At 32.6% G+C, this 24,149-nt stretch overlaps 1 protein-coding gene across 5 annotated transcripts in view; it reads left to right on the forward strand.

Moving 5' to 3' along the window:
* The window catches only part of DIAPH2 (diaphanous related formin 2), a 184,964-nt gene that overhangs the window by 63,132 nt on the left and 97,683 nt on the right, over positions 1–24,149 (forward strand). For all 5 annotated transcript variants that reach the window (XM_082771029.1, XM_082771025.1, XM_082771028.1 and 2 more), the window contains 4 exons: positions 8,988–9,089; positions 10,564–10,658; positions 12,020–12,121; positions 18,493–18,732. In XM_082771029.1, coding sequence (XP_082627155.1) covers positions 8,988–9,089; positions 10,564–10,658; positions 12,020–12,121; positions 18,493–18,732 — 539 coding nt within the window. The remainder of the gene's footprint in view (positions 1–8,987; positions 9,090–10,563; positions 10,659–12,019; positions 12,122–18,492; positions 18,733–24,149) is intronic.

Raw genomic sequence — 24,149 nt, forward strand, 5'->3', positions numbered from 1 at the left:
GTGTTAGACCAGGGTTCTTAGAAATTGAAAATGAAAATATTGAGGATGAATGGTGGAAGAGTCATTTTTTATGATAAAAATTGTCAAGGGAGAAGGGGGGAACTCAAATTCATGCATTTTTCCCCTACATTTGGTATGTCAGAGAAGACATTAGAGAAGAGTTAAGATCACTACACAGATAGCATATGTTATTGACAAACATATTCAAGAGGCATGAAATTCCAGTCTACTGTGTGATATCTCTGCTGGTAATGTACAGAATGTTGTACTATACACATTGTTTTTCAAAGGGAAATAGAGCTTTTGCTTTTGCTTTATAAAATACAGTAGAGGAAGAGAGAGACATTTTTTCGTATTCTGAAATGTCTATTTCAGTCTCAGTGATGCAGTGCTCAAATGAACTATAGCACATTTAATGAGCAGTTGAGGACAGAGACACATATACAAGGCACACCAGGGAAAGGGATTATGTACAAAGACTAATTAGCAAGAAATATGAATACATTCATGAAGTAGTCTTGATCTATAATGCTCTTACAGAGAGTATCTTTTCTTTGAGTTCAGAGAAAAAGAAATTCAGAAGTTGAACTGAAAAAAAAATCTTGAAAGTGTTTTTTAGATAAAAAAAAAATGCATGTATTTCTGGAATTAAATGTATTTGGTAAAAAGATTAGACTGTAAAGAATGCTTTATCTAATGTCAAAACAGGAGGAAAAAATCAAGTTACTCTTCAAGGGTTGTTTTTTTAACTTGATTTTTTACAAGGGAAATTAAGTTAGATTTAATATGAAGATAAGTAGTCAGAACATGATTAAGTAGCCTATTCTTTTTTTTAATGACAATTTTCCCTTAAATGTAACAGTAATATTATCTGTTGTGAAAGTTTTTTTGAAGGGTGGCTAATCTTTCCTGTTTAAGTGTTTATATATCAAAGAACATAAAATCCTCATGGTGATAATGAGTTGGAGGTCAGGCCCTTGTTGTCACTTCTAGGTCTGTGTTCTGTAGTTCTGTGCAGGATGGTTTTTAAGAATGTTTTGTTTTCTCGTGTGTTATTTGTAGTTGTGGCTAAGTTTACTGAAAACTTTTTCAATACTAGTAAAGAAGGCTCCTTATTTAGTTACTGCTAGAAAGCTGAGAGTTGTAATTTAGTTTCTTTAGCTGATGTACAGCCATACAGTTGGCTGTGAGTTTATGAAGTGAAGGTGGGAGGAAAAAATTAAGTCAGTGGAGAAAAGGATGAAGGATGAAGTAAGTAAGAAAAACTTTCTTACTTACCAAGAAAGTTTGTATTGACTAGTGAATAGTTCATGCACCTATATTTGCATGTCCTGAAAACTTCCAGCAGGAATAACAGTGTATTTGTTTAAATAAGAAAGTCCACCATAAAAAAGATATAAAAGAATTATTTCATAAGAAAACACTTAAATTTTGGTTAAGTCTGCACGAGAGTTGTTGCCTACATCTTACCAGCAGAACTATAACTAGTTCGTAATACACAGCTTCCTAAATATACTTTCTCACAATTTTCTGTTAAATGAAATGTTGCTTTTTGCTATGAAATGTCAAAATGTATTCTGCTTCATGGACCAGTTCCAGATACATATTTACTGACCCGTAATGCTCTTGTACTTAAAAACCAAAAACTTTTGTCCCCTGATAGTTTTATGCGCAAAACTGATTTTTCTTTTTTGCTGAACAAAATTAACTGAATAAATAAATTCTCACCTCACTTAGAGGTTGCTAGCTGCTTCAGCTGTAATTCTATTAGGAGATGCTTTGAATGTAATATCTTCCATTGCAAGAATGTCTGCCATATATGCAGTGAGCACGGATAGATCTATTACGTAAGTAAATAAAGGTTCTTTGGGGATAGGTACATGTAAAAAGCTATCTAAAGGATTAAGAGTGAACAATTATGCTACTAACCTTCTGAATTCATTGAGAAATTGAAAGTATGAGGTACGTAGGCAGATAAAAAGCTGATAATTTTGTGGACTTACTGAATTACTTGCTAATGGTCCCTGAAGGATGTAAAATTGAAATGAAACAATACTTACAGAGTATACAAAGTTATGTCTATGCAGCTGTGAAAAACTGATACTTTTTTGTAACGTAATTCCTTTAGATAGCTTTTTCTAGTCTTCAAGGTGAGAATATAATTTCTTTAAAACACTAACACAAATGTATTTCCCAAGGTGGAGAGGCAGGGGAATAAGAAACTTCCAGTTTAACCGCTTTCTAAAAGCAGAATGTCATCGTGCTACACTGGTTGATTTTTATAAATGGTTTTGAAACTGTCTAAGTTGTGTATTCTAAAACGGAAGAAGCTTGGTTTTCTTACTGTCTCTTTTGGTCTTGCATTTAAGACATTTTTATTATTCATGCTGATACGTTGCCGTTTTAATAAATTCTATTTTGCTTATGTTGCTAGAATAAAGGTAAACAAATCATAGATGACGTTCTAAATTTAAAATATAATATGTATTTTGTATGTGTCTATGCTTAAAGCTAACTTACATTGGTAAAGGTGAGCAACTGGTACTGTTGTGTGTCAAGACTGTCTTAAGTCCACTACAATATACGTGGCTTAATTTAGTATTCTGTTGGGTCCCCTAAGAGTAATCTTGTAATATGGAAGTAATTTATCATTTACCTATTGAAGGCAAATAATCACTGCACATGCTTTAGCTGTGTGTGAGAGTGTTTTGAACACCCTTTGAAATTCTGGGGCTCCAAGGAAGTGTTTTCAGGTCAGATCTATTAGACTGTAGCAATAACATATGAAGCCGTACCTCCTCAGGCCAGTTAACCCTGGTATTTTGACTTCAACAGATGACTAAGAGTAGATGCTTAGGTAAGGGTATAAGAAAAAGGTAAATACACGTTACGTAGTACATGGAGACTGTCTCTGTAGACTATGCAGATAGAATAAACTGAATGCATTGATAGTTCTCAGCTTCAAACAGTTCAGTTTTTGAGTGGGAAGTTGCGTCTTTATACATGGCAAAGTGCTCAATGTTTTCTTCAATGAACTCATGCAATCTTTTAGCATTCATAACTTGTACCATTGATCTCTGTATTTCAAACCCGCTTTTTGCTGTTTTTTCTGGTTTGTTGCTACCTTTTTTCTCTTCATAAGCCTTATTAATAATTAATTCCTTTCCACTTTCTCAGTGCTTTCAAAGACCGCTGTCATACTGGTGGGGAAAACCAAAAGTGTATATTATACACAAAAGGCAAACAGCAAGACATCACTGAGTGGTGGCTGTTACCTAATAACTTTCAGTTGACCTACTGCAATAATTAGAAAAAAACAGTGAAGCAAAGCATCGTGTTTTTCAACCATCTCAATTACTTTCTATCAGTAATTACTCAAAAAAATAAATCAATTACTCTTTATCATAAAGAATATTGTGTTAGTATGGTACAAGCATTTCACTGTCCTGGTATATTGCAGCTCCGTTGGGATGACTTCAAACTGATCTTTAGTTAGAATGTCTGTAATGTAGAAAGACACTCTACATGTGTTCTGTGGCAGTTCTTGTTCCAAACAAGCCACTTTCCTCATAACGTGTCTGAATAAAACTAAGTAATTCTAACTTAAAGGTAGAATCCGGATTCTTGTTACTGACTTGTGGGCACAGATGCATTTATAACATAATATTAAGTTGAAAGATATGCTTATTATATATTACAACTAATTTTATACTGCCCATGACAAGACCATATTTTCAGATGACACAGACTTCTACACTTAGAAGAGTAATTTCTCAATGTTTTATTAATAAGGAAAAAGTTGCTATCAGTATTTATCAAAGCTGTGACTTCCAGTCAACATCACGGGGTACTGGTTACTGGTTATAGAAAATAACAGAGTCTCTTAAGAGAGATAATTCCCCGATTTTTAAAATATAATCTCTCCCATAAAAATTTAGGCTTTGGATTCAATAACTGTGAAAGTATCCCTTTGAGTTCTGCTTGTTATTCTGTTTAATAAAACAGTAAATATGACCATATTACCATTGTTATTAATACTGATAATTACTTTCTCAAGCCTAGTAATTGATTTTTTTTTTTTAATTTCTTTATTTTTAAGTTTAAATTAGTATGAGAATACAGTTCTTTTTAGGAAGTATTTAATGGAATTTTACAAGTACTAAGTCAACAGAAATGAAAGATTCTGTAGTTAACTGCATAGGTCAGACTGTATATCCAGAATACATCAAATTGCACTTAAACTACAGACTACAGTAGATCTTGAAGATGGTGAACAAATGGAGGATTTGGGGATTATAATACATACAAGTGAAACAGTTTTTCGTGCAGGTTTTTTTTAAATATTCATAATAGCGAAATATTGTTAAAAGGGAGAAGATATTGGAGGGTGCATTTGGGGATGTGTGTGGTGTTTTTTTTTTTAATGTTTAAATATTCAGTCAGGGACTTCACATGTCAAATAGCACAGTGTATGTAGTGGAGGGGGGACCTAAAACTTCAATTTTAGAGAAGACAGTCTGTGCACCAATATCTACTTAACTTGAGTATATAAAGGGATTTTAAATCTTTCGATTCTTTTTAGCTTCATTATTTCTAAAATTCATTTGTAATATGAAGTTCACGTGAGTGTCTTTATTGGGGAAGATGTGCCTACTCAAGCAGAACAGTAGTTGAACTATTCATTTAAAAGATTTTTGCTTACTAAACTTGTCATAATAACAGAAAATGAGTTTATGAAAATGTTGATGAAATAAGATTTTTCCAACATTTTGTTTTACTTCGATTTTTTTTTTTTGTTGTTGGGGGACGGAATCTGGAAAATACTTCACTACTCTGCCTTACAGTTTGTTGTGATAATGACCTAGTAAGTGAGAGGAGAAAAAAAACAACAACTGGGATATGAGACTGTCTAAATTAAAATTACTATTACAGGAAGCATTTTATTTTATTCTATTAGACAAATGTGTTTTCTGACCAATATAGAAACTTACTGTATTACTTCTAAAATGCATTGGCTGATCTCTTTAGTAATTAATCAATTACTGTTGCATAGACAATGAAAATCTATGATGTCTCAGTGCCCAGCAAAACCCACCATGGTCAAACACTGTCACAGGCCTCCTAGCAAGGTGACTGCTTGCCCCATTTCCATTAGTTAATGAGGATATTTGGATAATGTCCTCAATACTGTATTTTAACTTTTGGTTAGCCCTGAAGTGGTCAGACAGTTGGACTTGATGATCCTTGTAGGTCCCTTCCAACTGAACAATTATTCTTTAGTTTATTATTATTCTTGGGTACCTCTGCAATTAATAGCTAATCACTAGCTTCCCAAGGTCACCAATTTAGTCATGCTCAAAGAAGTTTCATTTTCTAGTAAAGTTTACTGATTTTTTGTGCTATGAAATATCTTTTTATCATTCGGTGGCTTTCAGAAAATGTTAGGGTCCTATTTACTTGGCATTTTTGTATTTCTAAAAATTTGTTGTGACTTTACAGTAGCTGAGTAACAAGCAAGTGTAGAACAATAATTTTGAAAAGCCATATGTGCTTATTTATATTGGTACAGAAGTTAAAAGTCCTCGTGGTAGAACTTTTTTTTTTAATTAAGTCTCTGAAGTATTTCAAGATCTTTGTGTATATTTTTTTACCACAGTTATATTTATTCTTATTATAACTATTTTTTTAATGTATTTAACACTGTTTAGTGTCACTTCTTTTTTGTTTAGATCCTATGTGGTTTTCAAGTAGTGTACTTTTTGTGGGATTATATTAGTTCCCAGCTGAAGGCATCACTAAAGGTACCCGTTTAAGTAGCATGTGCATTGATTGCATAATGTATGATAAACAGAAAACAATGCCTTGCAGCATGTTGCATCAGCTTTTTTCCTCTTACAGTGATAAACAAATATGTTTTTATTAACACAATAGAACTGAATTCTGAATTTAAAAAGTAGGTTATATAACATGGGGATTCAGATATTTTTCTTTTCTTCAAAGAGACATCTGCATGTGTTAAAACTCCCTTTCTTCCTTCTGCTTGATCATGTTGGTTCTCTACCTTTCCCTCTTCTGTCTGCTTTAGAAAGATGGTAAACAAAAGTAAAACCAACCAAAACATTCTGTAGGTATAATCAGTGTGAGACAACTGTGCATTAGTAGTTTTTTTGCCACTTCAGTGAATGATTGTTGATGGTTTAAAAAAAAAGCTTGTTGCTTCTTCCCAACTAAATGGAGAATTGCACTAAACTATATGTATGAAGCAATACAGATGCTTTAGCTTCCAGACTGATTCTTTTTTTAATCTTTTTTGAGCTACCCTGTGTTAACTGCTGTAAAATTCTTATTCATCTCTACCTTCAACTAGTTCTTTGGCATCAAGATAAAAAGCCTGTCTCATCATGAAATAGGCACTTGTGCAAGGAATACCTGAAAAGAGCTGGGAGGTTGGTCAGTAGTAGTATATTGATTGTTAAATTTATCAAGTAGTGTTTTATTTATTTAATTCTACTTTAAAAGTCTGTAATTTGTGGTTCTGTTGCAGTCAAGTCACTGCTAAAATGGACTGAATGAGAAAGAGGCTCAATAACAGAAGAGGCAGAAGCATGACTTTTGATAGCATTATGCTTGTAATCAATCAAACTGTGTAGAAGAATTTCTGGTAATTTAATGTCTCTTCTGCCTGTAAGTCTTAAGTTGGTAAGATTGGTGTAGATGCTCAACAGCAATTTTGGTATAGTCACTGAATTTAGTTGTGATTTCAGTTATTTCTCTATGATTTTTGTGAATTGGCATGAAGGTAACTAAAAGTTCTTAGTCTCGTGCTTGAAACTATTTGAAGAGTAGCTGTAGTTTGTTACAAAATTTCTGAAAGTTTGGTCTTTTGTATTGTAAGTATGATTACTACTTTCACAACACCTAGAGAAATACAATCTAGAAACAGTTGAGGGAGGGATACTATTGAAGATCTGTTGTTTGCCCTGTGTGGACTCTTGCTCATAAAGTTGTTTTAATTTCTGTGTCTGATCAGGTGTATGTGAATTATCAGTGGAAAAAAAAATCCTTTGTGTGAACTGACATTTGGTAGCATATTTGCTTCTCTGGTTTTGTATATTATAACAAAACATTTTTGTTAGCCCTGCAGTTTTGCAGGCCTCAAGATAGAGACAAATAGTACTGTCTTTGTGTATTTTCTTTTAGCTAATAAAAGAACAGGTTTATCTTTAATGTTTGTGGCTGATGGACAAGTCTCATACTCTCTCTGTAAGCAGATTATAAGGATATATGTTCTTCACCATATTTCCATAAACATTTGATTTTATATGGAAATTAGGAAGGCTTCATTAAAGGGATTAGGAATAAGTCACTTACCTGCTCAAATCATTTCTCACACCTGTCTCACCAAACACAAATTCCTGCTTTTCCATAGTTTCTCATGCTTTAACAGAACTCACAACATTTATTGTGTTGTCATGGGAGAAGTCGTTATTAACTCTTGGATTATTACTTTTTTATTTGTACAGCATCTGGTTTTATATCCATGTTTAATTGAGAACAGTTAGCGATAAGGGTTTGATTATTTCATAGAGTGTCACTTTAGGATTTTGAACTGTAGTTCATTGGGTCAGGGCTATCTGTAAGATTGCTGTAAAGTTGATGTGTAACTCTGTCCTTTGCCAAATATATAGCAGGCTGGTCATATGTGGCTAGGCTTGCAAAATAATAGCAGGGAAAGGGGAGAACAAGCATTACGTTGTTGAACAGTCTTTTCTGCTTAGCTTTCTCTGCTTCAGGCTTTTTAGAGGTAGCTGGAGAAAAGGGAACTGTCTTGGACTAGCTTAGTTTATGCTGGTATGCAGCCGCGCAGGGTAAACTAATTATTCAAGTGGTATAAACCCAGAAGTATTACTTTGAGATGTTTTCCTGCTGGTAATGTGTACGAGGTGAAAGCAACTTTGTTTTTTCTTTAAGAGGTTGAAACTGAGGCTTTAGTGTTACTCTTAACACTAAAAGTATACATGTTTTCATAGGAGATAACTGTAGTGAAACCCATCCTGATGAAACAGTACAGCAAAAAAAAACTGCTCTGAGAAGAAAAATATTTAGTCTGCTTAAAACTTACTCTTAATTATACTTCAAAGTTTTGCAATCACTTCTGACTGACTTAAAATGTTCATCAAATTTTATTAGTGTTAGACATGTTAAGCTTCTATTTCTTCAGTGCCAAATATGTTCTATAATATTTAAAAGGAAATAAATCTTTGTTAATGGGTTTATGCAATACTTTAGCAAATTCTGTAAAAATTAAGTACACTGAGTTATTCAGAAGATCATCATATATTTTAAATATCTGAATACCATTTTACTTTCTGTATAATTTTAAGTACTGAATATAGAGCTAGCAATCTTTGTTACTTATAAACAAATGATAAAAGAATCCAATTTAAAGTATTTTTATATGTTTTACAGTGTGTTTTTTTTTTGTGTATTTTGCTCTTTACTATGGACAAGACAAATAATTAGTAAAAACCTACCTCTTCAGGTTTATTTTGTGATGAATCTAGAATAATTTATTTTACTGGTTTTGGGTTAACTTCTAATGCTATCTGAGATACTTCAATGTCAACAGAGGGCACTCATGTGCTTTGTGGTAACACCAAATCAGTGCATTTTTAAAGGTGTTTGGAATAAACTGGACTGAAGATACTAGAACTTCTGGGTTAAAAATATATATAAAAATATATAAATATAATGTGATAGTATTTATAATATATGTATATATATAATGTGATAGTACGTGAAAAATTTGTCATCTTATTAAGAATTTCGTTTCACTTTCTTTCTACTTAGATATTTTGCAGTACATTGAGGCAATGGATTTGCATTTTCTTGAGCTAATTCTTATAGATTTGTTATGGCTTTCTGACTAAGTTGCTATTAGTCTCTTCAACAATTGTATCAGAATTTAATAAATACATTCTTTACAGCTAAAAAGGCAATAGAAGAAACAGAAGAAAAGAAAGTAGCTCAGTCGAAGAAAAAGATTAAAGAATTAAGAGTTTTGGATGGAAAAACTGCACAAAACTTATGTGAGTGTCAAATATTATAAATGAATAATTATCATTTCCACATGGCTGTTCTTAAATATTCTTTCCTTGTTTAAATGTGCAATATTTTTCTAAAAATTGGCTAATGTGAATGCAAGTCTTAAGTTCAGAGAAGTTTTATGTAAGTATGATTTAAATTCATACAGACTTGGAAAATGAAAAAAACAAAAAACAAAAAAAAAAAAAAAAACAAAAAAAAAAAAAAAAAAAACAGAAAATGGTGTAAACTTAAATTTTAATTATACCTTTTTTTTAATTACAGAGTTGATTGTTTCTCTAACTGCATTAAACTAGAAGTCTAATTACGTGATAGTCACTGATTCAGGGACACAGTGTTGGTGGGTTTGGCTTCTCAGCTTCCATCCCCAGTGGATTTTTCTGGTTACAGCAGTGAATAAAGAACTTGATGAGGGATAGATAGACTTTTGAAGAGACAAATATTGCCAAATGGGATAAATTAGGTGCAAAAACCACTATTATAAAATATAAAGAAAACAGCACCACCTATTATTTTTAATTTTCTTTTCCATTTTAAGATGGAGGGAAATTGGTTTCTGAGAGTAGTAGATTTTTTAATATCTGAATTAGAAATACCTTAAAATGCCAGTAGTCCATCTACACTTGAGGCAAAGCAAGTATGTAAAAACAAATCCGTGCACTGTTTATTGCCATATCCATGAATACATTTTCCTAAGCAGAAAAAGTGCTATGACACAAGTGATAGAAAATTTTAAACAAATCATTGAAAATAGGATTGTAGGAAAATCGGACATAGTAATTGGGTTGAATATGTAGCATATCATGAAAAACGATGTATCAATCTGTATGCGTTAGGGATATTTTGCGTTTTATGGAATGGGGTTCTGAGACGTTGTAACATCCTGGGATCAAATTATTTTACAAATGTTATCTTTGAAACATATACAATATATATAGTCTCTTTTATAAGCTTAGTTACTTAAAAATGGTAGAGGAGTTAGAGTGTGTGTATATATATTGTCTTTGCCTTTGACAAGGATTTTTTTTAGAATGTTATGAAAATACTCAAACAGTTATAAATTCAGTACAGCTGTGTAAACGTGGTTGTGAAAGCAGAAGTACTAGCTAAAGTCTTATAATGGGTTGAACGTGTCTGTTTTAGTAGTAACACAAGTATGTTGCTATTCATAAAAGAAAAAAAATATAAGACTTATTTCTGACAGATAAATAATACTGCTAGGAAGCAAAAGTCCAAATTGTTGTTGTAGTTTGATTTCTTAGAAATGACATTTATTATGATTTCAATGGAAATAGCATACTTCATATAACACTTAGTTTATATAGAAAATTTTCTTGGTGTGAGTTATCTTAATTTGGATCAAGATAGATTTTTTTGAGTTGTTAGAATTGAAATTTGTATTCCTACATCCATCTTCTTTGACCTTTTGGATTCTAATGATTTCTTACTGAATTTCAGCAATATTTTTGGGTTCTTTCCGTTTGCCTTACGAAGAAATAAAAAATATCATTTTAGAGGTTGATGAAGAGAAGCTGAGTGAATCCTTGATTCAGGTATGTGAAAAATGTTTGGTTTTGTTCATAGGGTGTTGTACATACAAATGATTACAAATGATGTTGTATCATACAAATGATATAAAGGTGTAAGAATTAAGAAGTAACAATAGTGTAGAGTTTTCTGGATATCAGCTATAAATATATCACTTGAATTTAGTGTTTTGTTTATTTCACTTCTACTTTTGTATATGCTTACATATGGCAATAAAACTGTCTTTAAAAGACTCTTAAAATTCTTTCTTCTGAAAGTGAAAATTCATAATGTAGGAGATTAAAAAAAAATAATCTGGTTCTAGTTTTTGAGCTTGAGACAAATGTTTACCTAGTTTAGGCTAGTGGATAATAGAGTTTCAGGAAAGCTTCTTGTTGAAAAACCTCTGGTTGTCACTAGTGATAGATGAAACTACTTGAATGTTTCAGGATACTGCTACAGTGCAATGCAAGACCAACCAAAGAAACAGAATCTATAAATCAGACCTGCTTCTGAGTGTCTTTGATCTTATTTTAAGGCCAAAATCTGTCAGCCAGAGAGATGAAAATATGGAGTACAGCTTCTTTACATGTCTCTGGTTGCTGTCCTCACAGTAGGAGGAGAGCAATCTATGTGGAGTAAGAGCACAAGAGAGAAAAAGGCAAACCTGAAATGGTATACAGATGCAGCACACTGATGATACTGATGTTGAATTACGTCCTCTTAATATCCTATGCAGATTATTGGTGTCATCATTACCAGCTGATCCAGTCTTCACTTATTGATGTTTTTGTAGCTAATGTAGTGGGCTGCTGTTTGTCCTTTTGTTCTTCGTTGTCCCCTGTTTGTGACCCTGTCCTAATTCCCACAAGGCTTTGTAAATGAATGTTTTCTTCCTTTCTTGGTCGTGGAAAATGATTATTCCAGGGAGATTGGGCTGAACAGGTCTTAGTACTTCAGTTAGTACTTCATCACTTTGTCAAATTTTAGCATGGATTTTTTTAAGCAATGTTTTTTTTGTTTTGTTTTGTTTTGTTTTGCTTTTAAAGATATAACATTTAGCATTACTTGTAACATTTAATGTAAGATTATGTTATCTCCACAACAATCTTAAGTTGTAATCAAAATGCTATAGAATTGCATGTTTCATCTTTATCTGTCTATAATTTCTAAATACTGTGAAGGCATTCTTCAAATTGAAGACAGTGCTGATGTCTGTATTAATTACTGGTTTCATTTGATTTTTATATAGTGTCTAAGCTATGTAGATAAAATAAGTTCCCTATAATTTCCTCATGTATTTCTGTGTTGTGTTGTTTTAAACATTATTTTAAGATGCCAGCTCATTTGTTATATCAAGTTTAATATAATGCCTTTTTTATTTTAGAACCTAGTGAAGAATCTTCCTGAACAGAAAGAACTTAATGCCTTAGCTGAACTGAAGGATGAATATAATGATCTTGCTGAGTCAGAACAATTTGGAGTTGTGGTATGTATTAATCCAGTAATTAACTGGAGAGTATTATTTCATCAAATAGATGAAACTCGAAAGTCTTTTGGTTAGTGTTATTGCACATTCTGCATTAAGTAAATGTTGCTGTATTTATTGATCAGAAACAGTCGAAAAATCTCTGTAAATTCATACTTGTTTTCTTGTGGTAGCGATTATAGCGTGTGATTAAGAACATTAAGACATTTCTTTATCAGACCAAGTCTTTAATCTGATTCTTGTATGGTGTTTTGCATGGAACACTTAAGTATTTATTGTGCCTAGAGTGTTCTTCATAACTGTTTTATGAAGTCTTAGAAATTTAACTTCTTAAAGATCCATTTACTGTGGCACTGACAAATTTGATAAATTTATTCTTCTGTATTGAAAACTGAACATCTGAAAGTCATGTGCTTATAATATCTCAACTCAGGTTTTATCTTTTGGTAAGATATATCTGCACATCTTTAAAGGTGGGGGAAAGATTTCTTTGTAGGAAGAGTTACAAAATTGCACTCTGATCAATAGAAAGCTTTTTTAGGAGTTGGACTCGATTTTACTTGTGGGTCCATTCCAATTTGGGATATTCTATGATTCTATATAATATACATGTGTGTATACACCCACATGCATATACATACAGTATGAATGTGTATGTATACATATATTTATGAAACTGCTTTAGAAAAAGCATGGATTTGTAATAGAATTGAAATTTAACATCATATTCTGTTGTTTTTACTGGTGTTCAATAAATGTATCTATTACAAAGGAAGGGATATCAGATAAAATGACTAGAACCTGTCTCTGAATGAAATCATTCAGTTTGCATAAATTGCCGAATACATGCTGGTATGTGATTTTATGGTGCCGAGTATTAAGGTAGGACTTGGAAGATTCTTTTTCTGATTCTGGTTTTCCAAAGACTTGATAAAGCCTTAAGCAATTTAGTTTATCATTTCACTTTAGTTTTGACATTCTGAGAGACTATATCGCCTTTGTAATGTATTTGAATGTATTCTTAACACCAGAGGAGCTAGGCTTGGTGTTGTTGGAATTTTACAGCATTATGTAAATTAAAAAGTATTAAAACAGAAATAGCAGTTCTTGAAAGAGTAGAAACAGCTTTATTTGTATATACGCATGTGTGCGCGCGCATGTGTGTATGTATATATAAACAGTCTCTGCTTTGAGTGTAAGTTGGCTTCAGAAATACCTTTTGAGTGATTTGTTTGTATTTAGGGAACAAGATTTGAACTAGTGAGATTTTTGTAGAGGATACAAAAAATGAAAGGTATCCATGAGTTTTGAAAATTCCTAGGCAATTGATTTTAATTTTTTATAAATGGTATAAAGTTCCAAAAACATTATTTCAGAACAACAAGGAAACTTGGAAGAATATGAACATATTCATTCCTAATATTCTCCCAGATTTCCTCGTTGTTCTGAAACATGATTTTGGAACAGTTTATATTATGTATTATTTTGTATTTATTATAATGTAATATTTATATAAACTCTTTAAAACCCGAGGAGGAAGATGTTGTTCCCTCCTGTCATGTAACAGACATTTCTAGTGAACAAAACGGTGTGATAAGATGACAATAGTGCTTCCAGCCCTATGGCAGAAAGGGCTTTTAATCTCTAGGAGGGAAGGCAGGCAGGCAGGCCAGAACAATTGCACTGTTTGCTTCCTGCCTACTTTTGAAATGGCAACAAGCAAAGGGTGACAGGGAGTGACTGATGTACCTGAAAAGCCAAAGTGGCAAATTGTGTAGATGTTGTGCAAGAAAAACACAGGATGGAAGCAAGCATGGCAGAGGCACTGGGACAAAGGACTGGTGTCTGCCATTCAGTTAACTAGTTAAGCATAATTTTCTGAAATTTCTCAGTTATTTTAATGACCTTGAATTTTGAAGCATTACTTATAGACGTTTCTTCTTTTTACTGCTGTAAGGTATTTCATATTGCACCTTTGATCTTTGTAACTGAGATTTTTCTCCCAGCTTGATGCCTTCTGCACACTGCAATTTATAAACATCATACCCTACTTGTCTCTTCGGCTTCAGTCTTTCTCCCCATTCAGTTTTTGCTGCATTTCTCTCTAGCTTTTACATAATGGTATTTCTGGAATGCTATACTGTCTATCTACATCCTCCGACCGTTCTGCTCTCTGTTCGGTAACAGTAAATTATTTTCCTGATGAGGAATGATGAGGCCGAACTCAGTTTTGGCTATCTTCGTTTTCAAAACTGTTTTCATTACATATAGTCAGAAGTTCCTGAGCACCATCATGTCTTTTGCTTTTGCTCTATCACTATGCACTTTCAAGAATTCTCTGTGTCTTCTCTGTTTCTTCCCTTTAGGTAGTTACAAATGGTAGTCAAGGGCAGCTATTCATTAAAGAAACAGGTGTTGTGGGTTGATCTGGGTACACAGTTAAGCAGAGCACAAATGCTCACTTATTTTCTCCTTATATCCCCTCCCTGCAGGGTAGAAAGAAAGCACAGAAGTTGAGATTATTAAAAAAAAAAAAAAAAAAGTTCAATAAATGAAGGACAAGTGGAAGAAGAAAAAACAAAAGTGATGTAATGGCATCTTTATTTCAACTCGTAAACTTACTGTGCAACTCCTGTCTATTCATTGGGGGAAGGCAGATTGAGACACAGAGAATGCTGTGACACTGTGCAAACACTGTTCAGCAGTAATTAGAACATCACTGTTATCAGCATTGTTTTCATCATAAATAATAATAAAAAAAGCACCATACAGTCTGCTGTGAAGAAAACTAACTAATCCTAGCCAAATGCAGTAAAACAGATTAGTCCAACTTGATTGTTGCTGCCAAAATTTGTTTGCTTGTCATACGCATATATATTTTTTTTAAGAATTGAACTAACTATATTTGTTCGTTTATACAAAGATGATCTGCTGTTCATGAAGGTGGAATTATTTCTCTAAATTAACATGTTCAGAAGGTGTTATGAAAGAAATTGCAACTTCATTTGAAATTCTAATGGGGCATAGGACAGGCGGGATGAGGTTTTGCATTTTGTACCTATTTTGGTCATATTTGGTCATATTTGACCAATGGATGTGCAATTTTGGTATTATGCTAATACACTGCTGTTAGAAATAAAACAAACTGATAGTAAACTTAAGGCGTAATTATTATAGGTATCAAAATGTTGATCTATCCCTGTGGAAGCATTTATTTTTAAAGTAAAGAAAACCTGCAAAATAGTCTTCCGTTATTTGCCATATATTTGGCTTCATCTTGATTGAATGAATATGACTTTGATAAATGAAAGAACATAACTGATGCTCTCGTTTACTTTAGCATGTTTATATATGAATTGTCTGCACAGTGAGCGTAAATTAATTTACCAAGTGCAAAGTGACTTGACAGAGTGCAAAAGCTATTTCAGTTTTCTGTTACCAAACATAATACCGAGCGTATGATATTATGTGGAGAATGTTTTTGTTCTCCTATTTGGAAGGGTTTTTTTACTTTGATCCAGAAGACTAGAAGAAGGACTCTTGTGTTGTTTTCATTTAGTGGTAAACCAAAAGCAATTAATGAAGTTGCCAAGATACAAGCCCTGTGTATTAGGTATGTGTAGAAAGTAGGTGCTCTCAAGACACTTCTTACCAAAGCATGAATTAATGCCAATTGGCTTTACTGATATCTGAAAACCACTTGAACTGAGGAGGAGTAACCTTGGGTTTTAGCAGTTGTTGCATAGTTCAAGTTTTTAATTGATCAGTTTTCTAGCAACTAGATCTAGTGCTTGCTTAATGCTTTCTCATTCCTTCTATATATTATTACGATTTTTTTCTTTTCCCAAAAACTATGCCACTAATTGAAAGTGGTTGGGGAGATAGTATTCTCTTTCTTGTTTGCCTTAGAAATAGATGATGTTGGATTTACCTCACTTGTTAGTACTACTAGATTGAATCTAAATGGTTCTTCAGTAAGATTTGACTAAAAAATGAGAAGTCATAAAAATATACTTTTTTTTCAGACAGTACTAATATAGTCATTTATTTGTGATTATTTGTTTTGAGGAATGACTGACTACAAAAGTTTACGAAAGATATAAAAGCATGTGATGCAACGTTAACCAGAAAAAAAAAAAAGCAGCTAAATCAAGCATATCAAAATGGTGATGTTTACCTCATGAAAGGGTTGAAGCTTGTTGGCATATTCAAATTTATTTCTTACTAAACCATATGGTAAAATATTGCTTTCAGGATATAAAGAGTTTTACAACTTTTTCCTATGCTATTATGAATAAAAACATTAATTGGAGGTCGTCCTGCAAAAGTCACTTAATCACTTAACTTGCTTTGACTTCCATTTACTGTAGCACAGTGAATGTAGATTGTTTTCAGAACAAATGTTTTCAGTATGACTTTTGTGAAACAGAGAACGATTAGAAAAGTAATGTTTCAAGACTGAATGGTGGTGGCTTATGGAGGCTTCAATGGATATTTCTAATAATGGGGATTAAAAAGCAAGTTATGCTGAAACACTTTTTTACTGAATCATTCATTTTCCTCGTGGAAAAATCTCGGTTCCTCAAAGGAGCTGTGGTAAAAGTCTGAGCAAAATACATAAGCAAATAAAAAAATCTTTGTTTTGATGGCCAAGATCTGTGATTTGTCACATAACAAAGCTTTTCTTTCAGGGGGACAAAGTGCTTCAGGAACACCACTGATAGTGAATACATTGGGGGAGAAATCTTTCTGTATTCTTCTAATTAAAATTAAGAGTTAGATTTGGAAGGTAATCATTCTTGCATTTAAATGAAAATTTTTAAGTGGATTAAAAATTTTCAATACATATTATTTTCTTAAATTTATACATATTTTTATGAATTAAAGTCCATGGCAAAGTAGAAGGAAATATTACTGATTACTTGTGCAAAATACAAAAGAATAATTTCTAGAAAAATAAAATTGGTATTGGGGTTTAAGTTAATGATATTGCTATCAGAGATAATTCTCAGTATCTGTGTCATGTACTGTTGTACAACTTTGTCATCTTATGGCCTTCCCATCAGGTCAGGAATGAATTAGTGCTATACTACCTTTTAAAAAATCCCTGAGACAGAAAATAGTGTCTTGGGGAGAAGCTTTACAAAGTTTGTTTCAAAACACAACAAGTTGAATAGTAGGCAGTGTGTTGCCTACACTTCATGATGTTATGTGATCAGAACTGAAAGAGTGAGTAAACCTAAGTATATCCTTTTTTAGTAGCTTCGTGTATATTTTTTCAAATCTATAGAAACTTGTCATAAATTTGAGCCAAAAACTCTTCATTCACCTCCTAAATCTGGATTATGCATTGGGATAGACAAAGATGAGACTTTTTCTTGGATGGTATGAACTTAAAAAGCTTTCAGATCAAATATATATCATACTTTATCTATAATATAACTTCGAGCTTGTTTTGTAACCATCATTCCAAAATGCTGATAGGATACATATTACTTATCACTTGGTATCAGTATAGGTAATAACAGAAAACTATTTGAGCTTTGGTTTAATTAAAACCTGCAAAAATAATCACCAAATTAGATATAGCACTAATGTAATTTGCTGATGTTATCAGCAAATATCATAAGTTATAGCTCCCATTAGTACAATGGCAATATTCCGTGAACAGTGGCACTAATGTAATCTGGCTTCATATAAACATCTGACTAATGAACCCTGACCTCCAGTGTCTCAAACTCACTTAGATATTCCCAAGGCCTTCCACAAGGGCCCCTAAGAATTCGTCATCTTTTTCTCCCCAACTGCTATCCCAGTGATGAAGAGAACTTGAGAACTGTGCATCAGCTCAGTAAGAGAGTCTAAAAATGAGAATTCTCTTGTTTAATCAGACTGTAACTGTTTATATTTCTGCTATCTTACAATCTTTCAAGCGTCTGTGGTTTAGACCATTTCTGAAGGAAGAAAAACTTGAGAAGCTTAGCTTCCAAGTCTAACTTCATTGGAGCTTTGACTAAATGGTCATCAAATATGCCTTCAGGCTAATATGTTAACTGGTGGAACTGGCTTACATACATTCTGTGATGAGGAACAATTTTAGTAGTGTACATTTATTGCTAGTGAGTTTGGAAATTAATGATTTGGTAACACAAAGCACTCTTATTTTCAGTATTTTGTTTTACTGAATTATTTCAAGCAAAGCATATGGTTTTGGGAAAAAATACCTCTGTGCGGGTACAGATTCTTGGAAAATACAAGATAGGCAATGAAAACATAGAAATTGTAGTCTTCCGACTCTGGCTGCATAATGTTGGTTTTTAATATAAACCTTTGTTCTTTTATGTTCTGATGTAACTTTTCTTGTTTTATAGATGAGTTCAGTGAAAATGTTGCGGTCACGTCTCAATGGGATCCTTTTCAGGCTTATGTTTGAAGAACACGTAAACAATATCAAACCTGACATTATGGCGGTTACAATGGCTTGTGAAGAGCTGAAGAAGAGTGAAAGCTTCAGCAGGCTTTTAGAGTTAGTGTTATTTCTTGGAAACTACATGAACTCTGGTTCCAGAAATGCACAGTCTCTTGGTTTTAACATCAGTTTTCTTTGCAAGGTAAGATGAAACTATAAAACTGGTAAGCGTAGATTCATGAAGCTTACAACCACAAGAGAAACTACCATAAGTTAGGGAAAAACACTCAGTCAATGTAGTTTACTGACCACATCTCTATTTTAAATAACAGATGCACAAACACAGAATAAAACTTTCTAGCATGCTATGTTCCTATAGCTGTCCTACTCAGTGCACTGGTGATTAAAGGCAGTTGTTAAACTATAAGTCCGTTCTGAGTCTTTCTGGAACATAAAAGTAGAACAGACTTTCCAACCTCAATTTTTTCAACCATTATCTCTTCAATAGTATGCACATAGACTTTGGGATAAATTGCTCTGGCTACTTGTCTCTTGCTTCTGTATTCCATCCTGCTATCCATAAAGCAAGAAGTAAGTATGTGGAATTAAAGACAGACTTTTTTGTCCTATGTTAAACTTCACTTGTGGTGGCAAAATGAGATACATCGACTTAATTTGTAGCAGTACTTGTTTATTTAAATGATGAAATGTGATTAAGGCGTTGATCTGAGCGTGACCATCTCAGTTTGTAAAGTACCTGTCTTTGAAATAAAGAGATGCAACATCTGTAAACAGATTTAAAACAAAACAAAACATAAATCTCAGAATTTTGCTGTTATTTCTTATGTTTGATATAATATGAGGGCCCATGGTTCAAGTCCCCGTCTGAGGCCACATAGAAATCTAATATGTACTTCAAGGAGTTGTAACTATGGGGGAAAACAGCCTGTCAAATACACAGCAAGTCTGATCTGACATATTTCAGTAGAGGAGGACCCTCTGCTAACTATAGTTTAATACAAAGATTTTGCCAACATGACGTAAAATAAAACCATGACCCAGAAAGTAGTTCAATTCATTAATGGCTTTTTTAAAGAGTAGCCAATTTGAAGTTTATTTTATAAATCCAATGATGCTTTTTCTTGTCACTAACATATGAATCTAAAGGGAAATTAGTGAGTTAAGTGGAAATCTACTTTTTTAATTTAGAGGGAGATAAAATGATGACTATGCATAAATGGTATTCTAGCATAGCACAGATTTGAGAAGGTATTCTTGCATTCCAGGTGACTTATGAATTGCTGTCAATGCAAATCCCAAAGGTGTTGACACAGCTAATGTAGATTGACTAATCCTGCAAATTGTTTTCTACTTGAACTGAGTAATTGCTGAAGCATAACTCTCTGTGCTTACAGCTGAATTCCATTTAAAATAACTGAGATAAAAATTTATGACTACTTGCCTTGCCCTCAAAAAAAACAACCCACCTTTTTTCAATACATGTTTCTGAAGGAAGTACTCTTTTACCTGTGAGAGAAAATATTTAAGCATTCTCTATAACAAAATGCTTACTGTGCTGCTGCATTTAGATGTTAATTATGTTTTGTTGTAAGGTGATGTCTAAAAATAAAATAATCACAAGGACAGTGATGTCTGTTGGAGTGAAAAAGGAGGTCTCACCAAAACGGAGACATAAAATTGTATCATTAATACCTCTGTGTAGTAATTATGCTTGTGAATTACCACTAATCAGTTGCAAAGTCAGGAAAAGTAATTTAAGTTAGTGGATAAGTTTCTCCAGACAGAGCGACATAGTTATTATTTGCTTCTGTTGTTTATTAATTAAGTTAAAATATGCTTGCTGCTTCCATTTAGTCCTCTGATTTTCATGGCTTTTATGCATTTACCATTCGGATTTGAATTAGATCATTATAATAATGTGCTTTTGCTATAGATGTTTTTTCCTCAAAATTTATCCCTGTAGCGTCTTACTTAAAGAACCACCCTTCTGGACCATTGATATTTATTTTGTGTATATATATATATATATATATAAGGTGTTTACACACTTAGTATTCTTGATTATTTTTTTTTAATTTCATTACTTCTATAGACAAAACTGATATTTGGATAATGACTTTTTTTTTTGTACATTATTTTTGATTGGTAATTGCATTTGGTTCCTTTGTTATATAGCTTTCAAATTCTACCCTCCCATTCTCCCCCCAAAGTAGTAAGATGGCATTATTGGCTCTGTATTTTTAACTAAGAGTATAGTCTCACAGACCTTCATTAACTGCCTTGAAGAATATAAAATATTAAACTATATCAGGTGGTGGTATCTTCTGTTAACACCAGATTTAATATATTTGTAGCCACTTATCAGCTTTATTACGTGATTAAAACAGTCTTGAAATCAAAGACTTGAAAAATGGTTGGCGTTCAGTTGTGTAAATCAGTGCTTCTGTATGCATAAGGATGGTAGGGTGAGTGTAATGTCCTATTCAGAGAAATCTTACTGTGAATAGAAAAAATAGAAATACCTGTCTTCTGTTTTTTCGCTGAAGGCACTAAGAGAAAAAAGTGAAATTTTACAGCAAAAACAAGATAGCAGTCTGTTTGCCAGTGTCTTGTGGCTTAAACGTGTTTGCTCTGTGGTGTACCTATATGCTACTAAATTTTGAAGGCTGTGTAAACACTGAAAGACATTTATTTATTTATTTTATTTTATTGGTGGCAATTTGAGAAGGCAGCGTTACTGCATAAAAAGGTCTGCCTTGAATAATTTTCAAGTGTATTTGTTTCTTCTCCCAGGCAATATATTTGAGTTGTAAGCTTTTATAGAGGAATTTGAGAGCCATTAGTTTGCATTTTGATAGAATATATGTAAAGCATAATAATGACTAACTTCCTTTACTGTTTTGTGAGCTCTGTTTTTGTGTGTGGAACCCTCATAAGTCATAGTATGTTATTATTTAGAAATTGCATTTCCATAATGTCAGGTACATTGTTAGACTAGGCGTCAGGTATAAAATGTCAAAAAAATTTCATCCTAATTTTTTGTTTTGCTTGCCATGGAAGTGGATTTTTTTTGTTGTTGTTATTTAAGTGACTTTAGAAACAGAAACGTTTCTTACCTTTTCTCATACTGTCTTTTGTTGAGTCACACTGTGGCATGAATATAAACTACAATTTGCGAAGTACAGAAAATGCTGTAGAGCATGCTTAGCATGCTTTAAGAACTTGTTTGCTGTTCTGCCTGTCAATTGGCATATTTAATCAGTTAGGAAAAAAATCAGACAACACAATTTCTTTCTACTAACCGCAAGATCATCTATTCTCTTAAAACAAAAGACAACATTTTAAATTATTAAGTTGCTGCCAGTTTTGGGAAGAGCTTTAACCTGAGACTACACTTGTACGAAGTGCGTTCATTCTCTGTCCCAGTATTTAAAATCTCTGTCAGCTACTTTTCAAATATACTGTGAAGGTGTTATTTTCATACTATATAAATAAGTAGCATATAATTTTTTACTGTATAAAATAAAGAAAGCTTTCATAGTATGGCTTTTTTGCTATTAAGTTTGCAACTTCTTGGAGCTTACTGTGTTTTTTTTATTAATCAAAGGATTGTAATAAATAATGTTGTTAATTTGAAGTGATGCTTTGGCTAGTCTTCTGTTGTCAGGGCCAACTATACAAAGGAAAAGTCTGTATTAGGTGCATTTTGCTTCTTTCAGTGGCTCATGAATGATGGCAAAACTTAGTGTTATGAACTGTTCATGAAGTTCAAAAACATACAGTGGGACACAAGAGGAAAAGTAAAAAGGGGAAGTATGAATGTCTTTTTTTGAATTACTAGCACGATTAAGCTTCTATTTTGTGTAGAACAATTATGTTTTGATGTCTGTCTATATCACAGGTGATAACAATTTTAGAGATGAGGATGTCTGTTTGTCTACTTTTGAAGATTACATATCTAGTGACCGTTTCTATAGGAGTTTTATAAACAAATAAGAATGTTTAGCTTAATGTTTTCAAATGCTTATTTTTCACTGGTAATTTTTGGACTGATGGTGTTTTTTTTAAGCTCACTGTAGTCTACTTCATTGGATAAAGCATAATCTAAGTTTAATAACAGTATTATCCTCTGGATATTCTTGTTCTAGAAGGACTTCAACTGTTATGTGAACATGATTTATTCTAAATCAAGCGGAATGTGGCTTGTATGTTAGTTTTTAGCTATTCTTTATATTTGATGTTTTGACTAGGGGTTAAGTCTCAGAAGAAATAACCAGAAAATATAGTTGGTTTAGGGGAATCAAACAGTGGATATTAATCAAGAATTTCTGAAGTCTTAATACTTGTAAGATGGTAAGATTTTTTTCATTAGACCAGTAATTTAAACTGTCTTTAGGCTTTCTGCCTATGCATGGAACCACAATAAGAGAGCTTTTATGTATTTATTTATTTATTTTGGTAGAACCAGAATTTCTGACTGTCAGTAAGTTAGAAGTGTCTGTATACACATTTATTTAAGTAAAATGCGTTTAGAAATCAGTTTGGTTTTATAAAGTATCCTAACCTGATAAATTCACTTTTCAATAGAACTTGATATCCATATTGATTTTATTGTTTTTCTTGAACAATCTTAAAATTAATTGTCTGTAGTAGAGCTGAAATCAAAAACAAGGCAGGTATTGATCTGAGACAAGTCTTTTGTGAAATACATGTTCTTAAAATATAGCTGGTCATCTGATATACAGAAATCTTATTGTGTAATAGCTTTTAATAAAGTTCAATAAAAGAAAACACTGATTCAAACTTACTTGGTTATAGTTAGAAAGCTAATGCTTTTGTGGTAATTGCAAATCCTTAAAAGCAAATTCTGTTTCTGAATGTTACACTGCAGAGTATATTCGAAAAAGCAGTGATTCGTAAACAGCATTTGGAAGAGTACAGAAAACTTAATTTTGTTTAAGTTTTGTTAAGTTTTAAGTTTTTTGTGAAGTTTAATTTTGTTTTTGTAGAGGCCAAGCAGTTACTCCTGGTGTATGTACTAGAGTATTCTTGATTGCCTAAGTGTCAAGTGCTCTGTGAAAACATGAATATGGCAGAAGTAGCAAAGTTATGCAGGGAAGATGCTGTAATAATTAACTGAAGTTGAATATTTTTGAGTTGTTGCTTTTGATTATTGTGTGTAAATGATCAAACTGTAATTATTTGCAAAAAGATGATAGTTACCATCTTTTCAAGGATGAGAAAATCCTTGTAGTTTTAGGCTAGATAGAAATGTAATTGAAAGAGATAAAATTAGCTTTAAGCATATGTAGAGTACAGCTTCTGTTGTTTTGTGTTTGAGTTAATGGAAAGGCTAACAGCAAGCATTGTTGCTTTAAATAAAGCTTTTCTATTATTCCATCTGGAACAATTTGTTATTTTATATAATAAGTAATATTTCTGTGTTGTTCGTAGTGAGAATAGTACAAGATGAGCTGTTCATATAGGTTGAGTATCACTGACTAGTGTTTATTTATTGACTATTGGTCCTTTCTCTTTTAACTTTCTCTTTTAAGGTTGGGATAGAGAGAGAGAGATTTCTTGGCATGAGATGCATGA

This window comes from Aythya marila (genome assembly GCF_965140915.1).
Source record: "Aythya marila genome assembly, chromosome: 13".
In the NCBI taxonomy this organism is placed as follows: Eukaryota; Metazoa; Chordata; class Aves; order Anseriformes; family Anatidae; genus Aythya; species Aythya marila.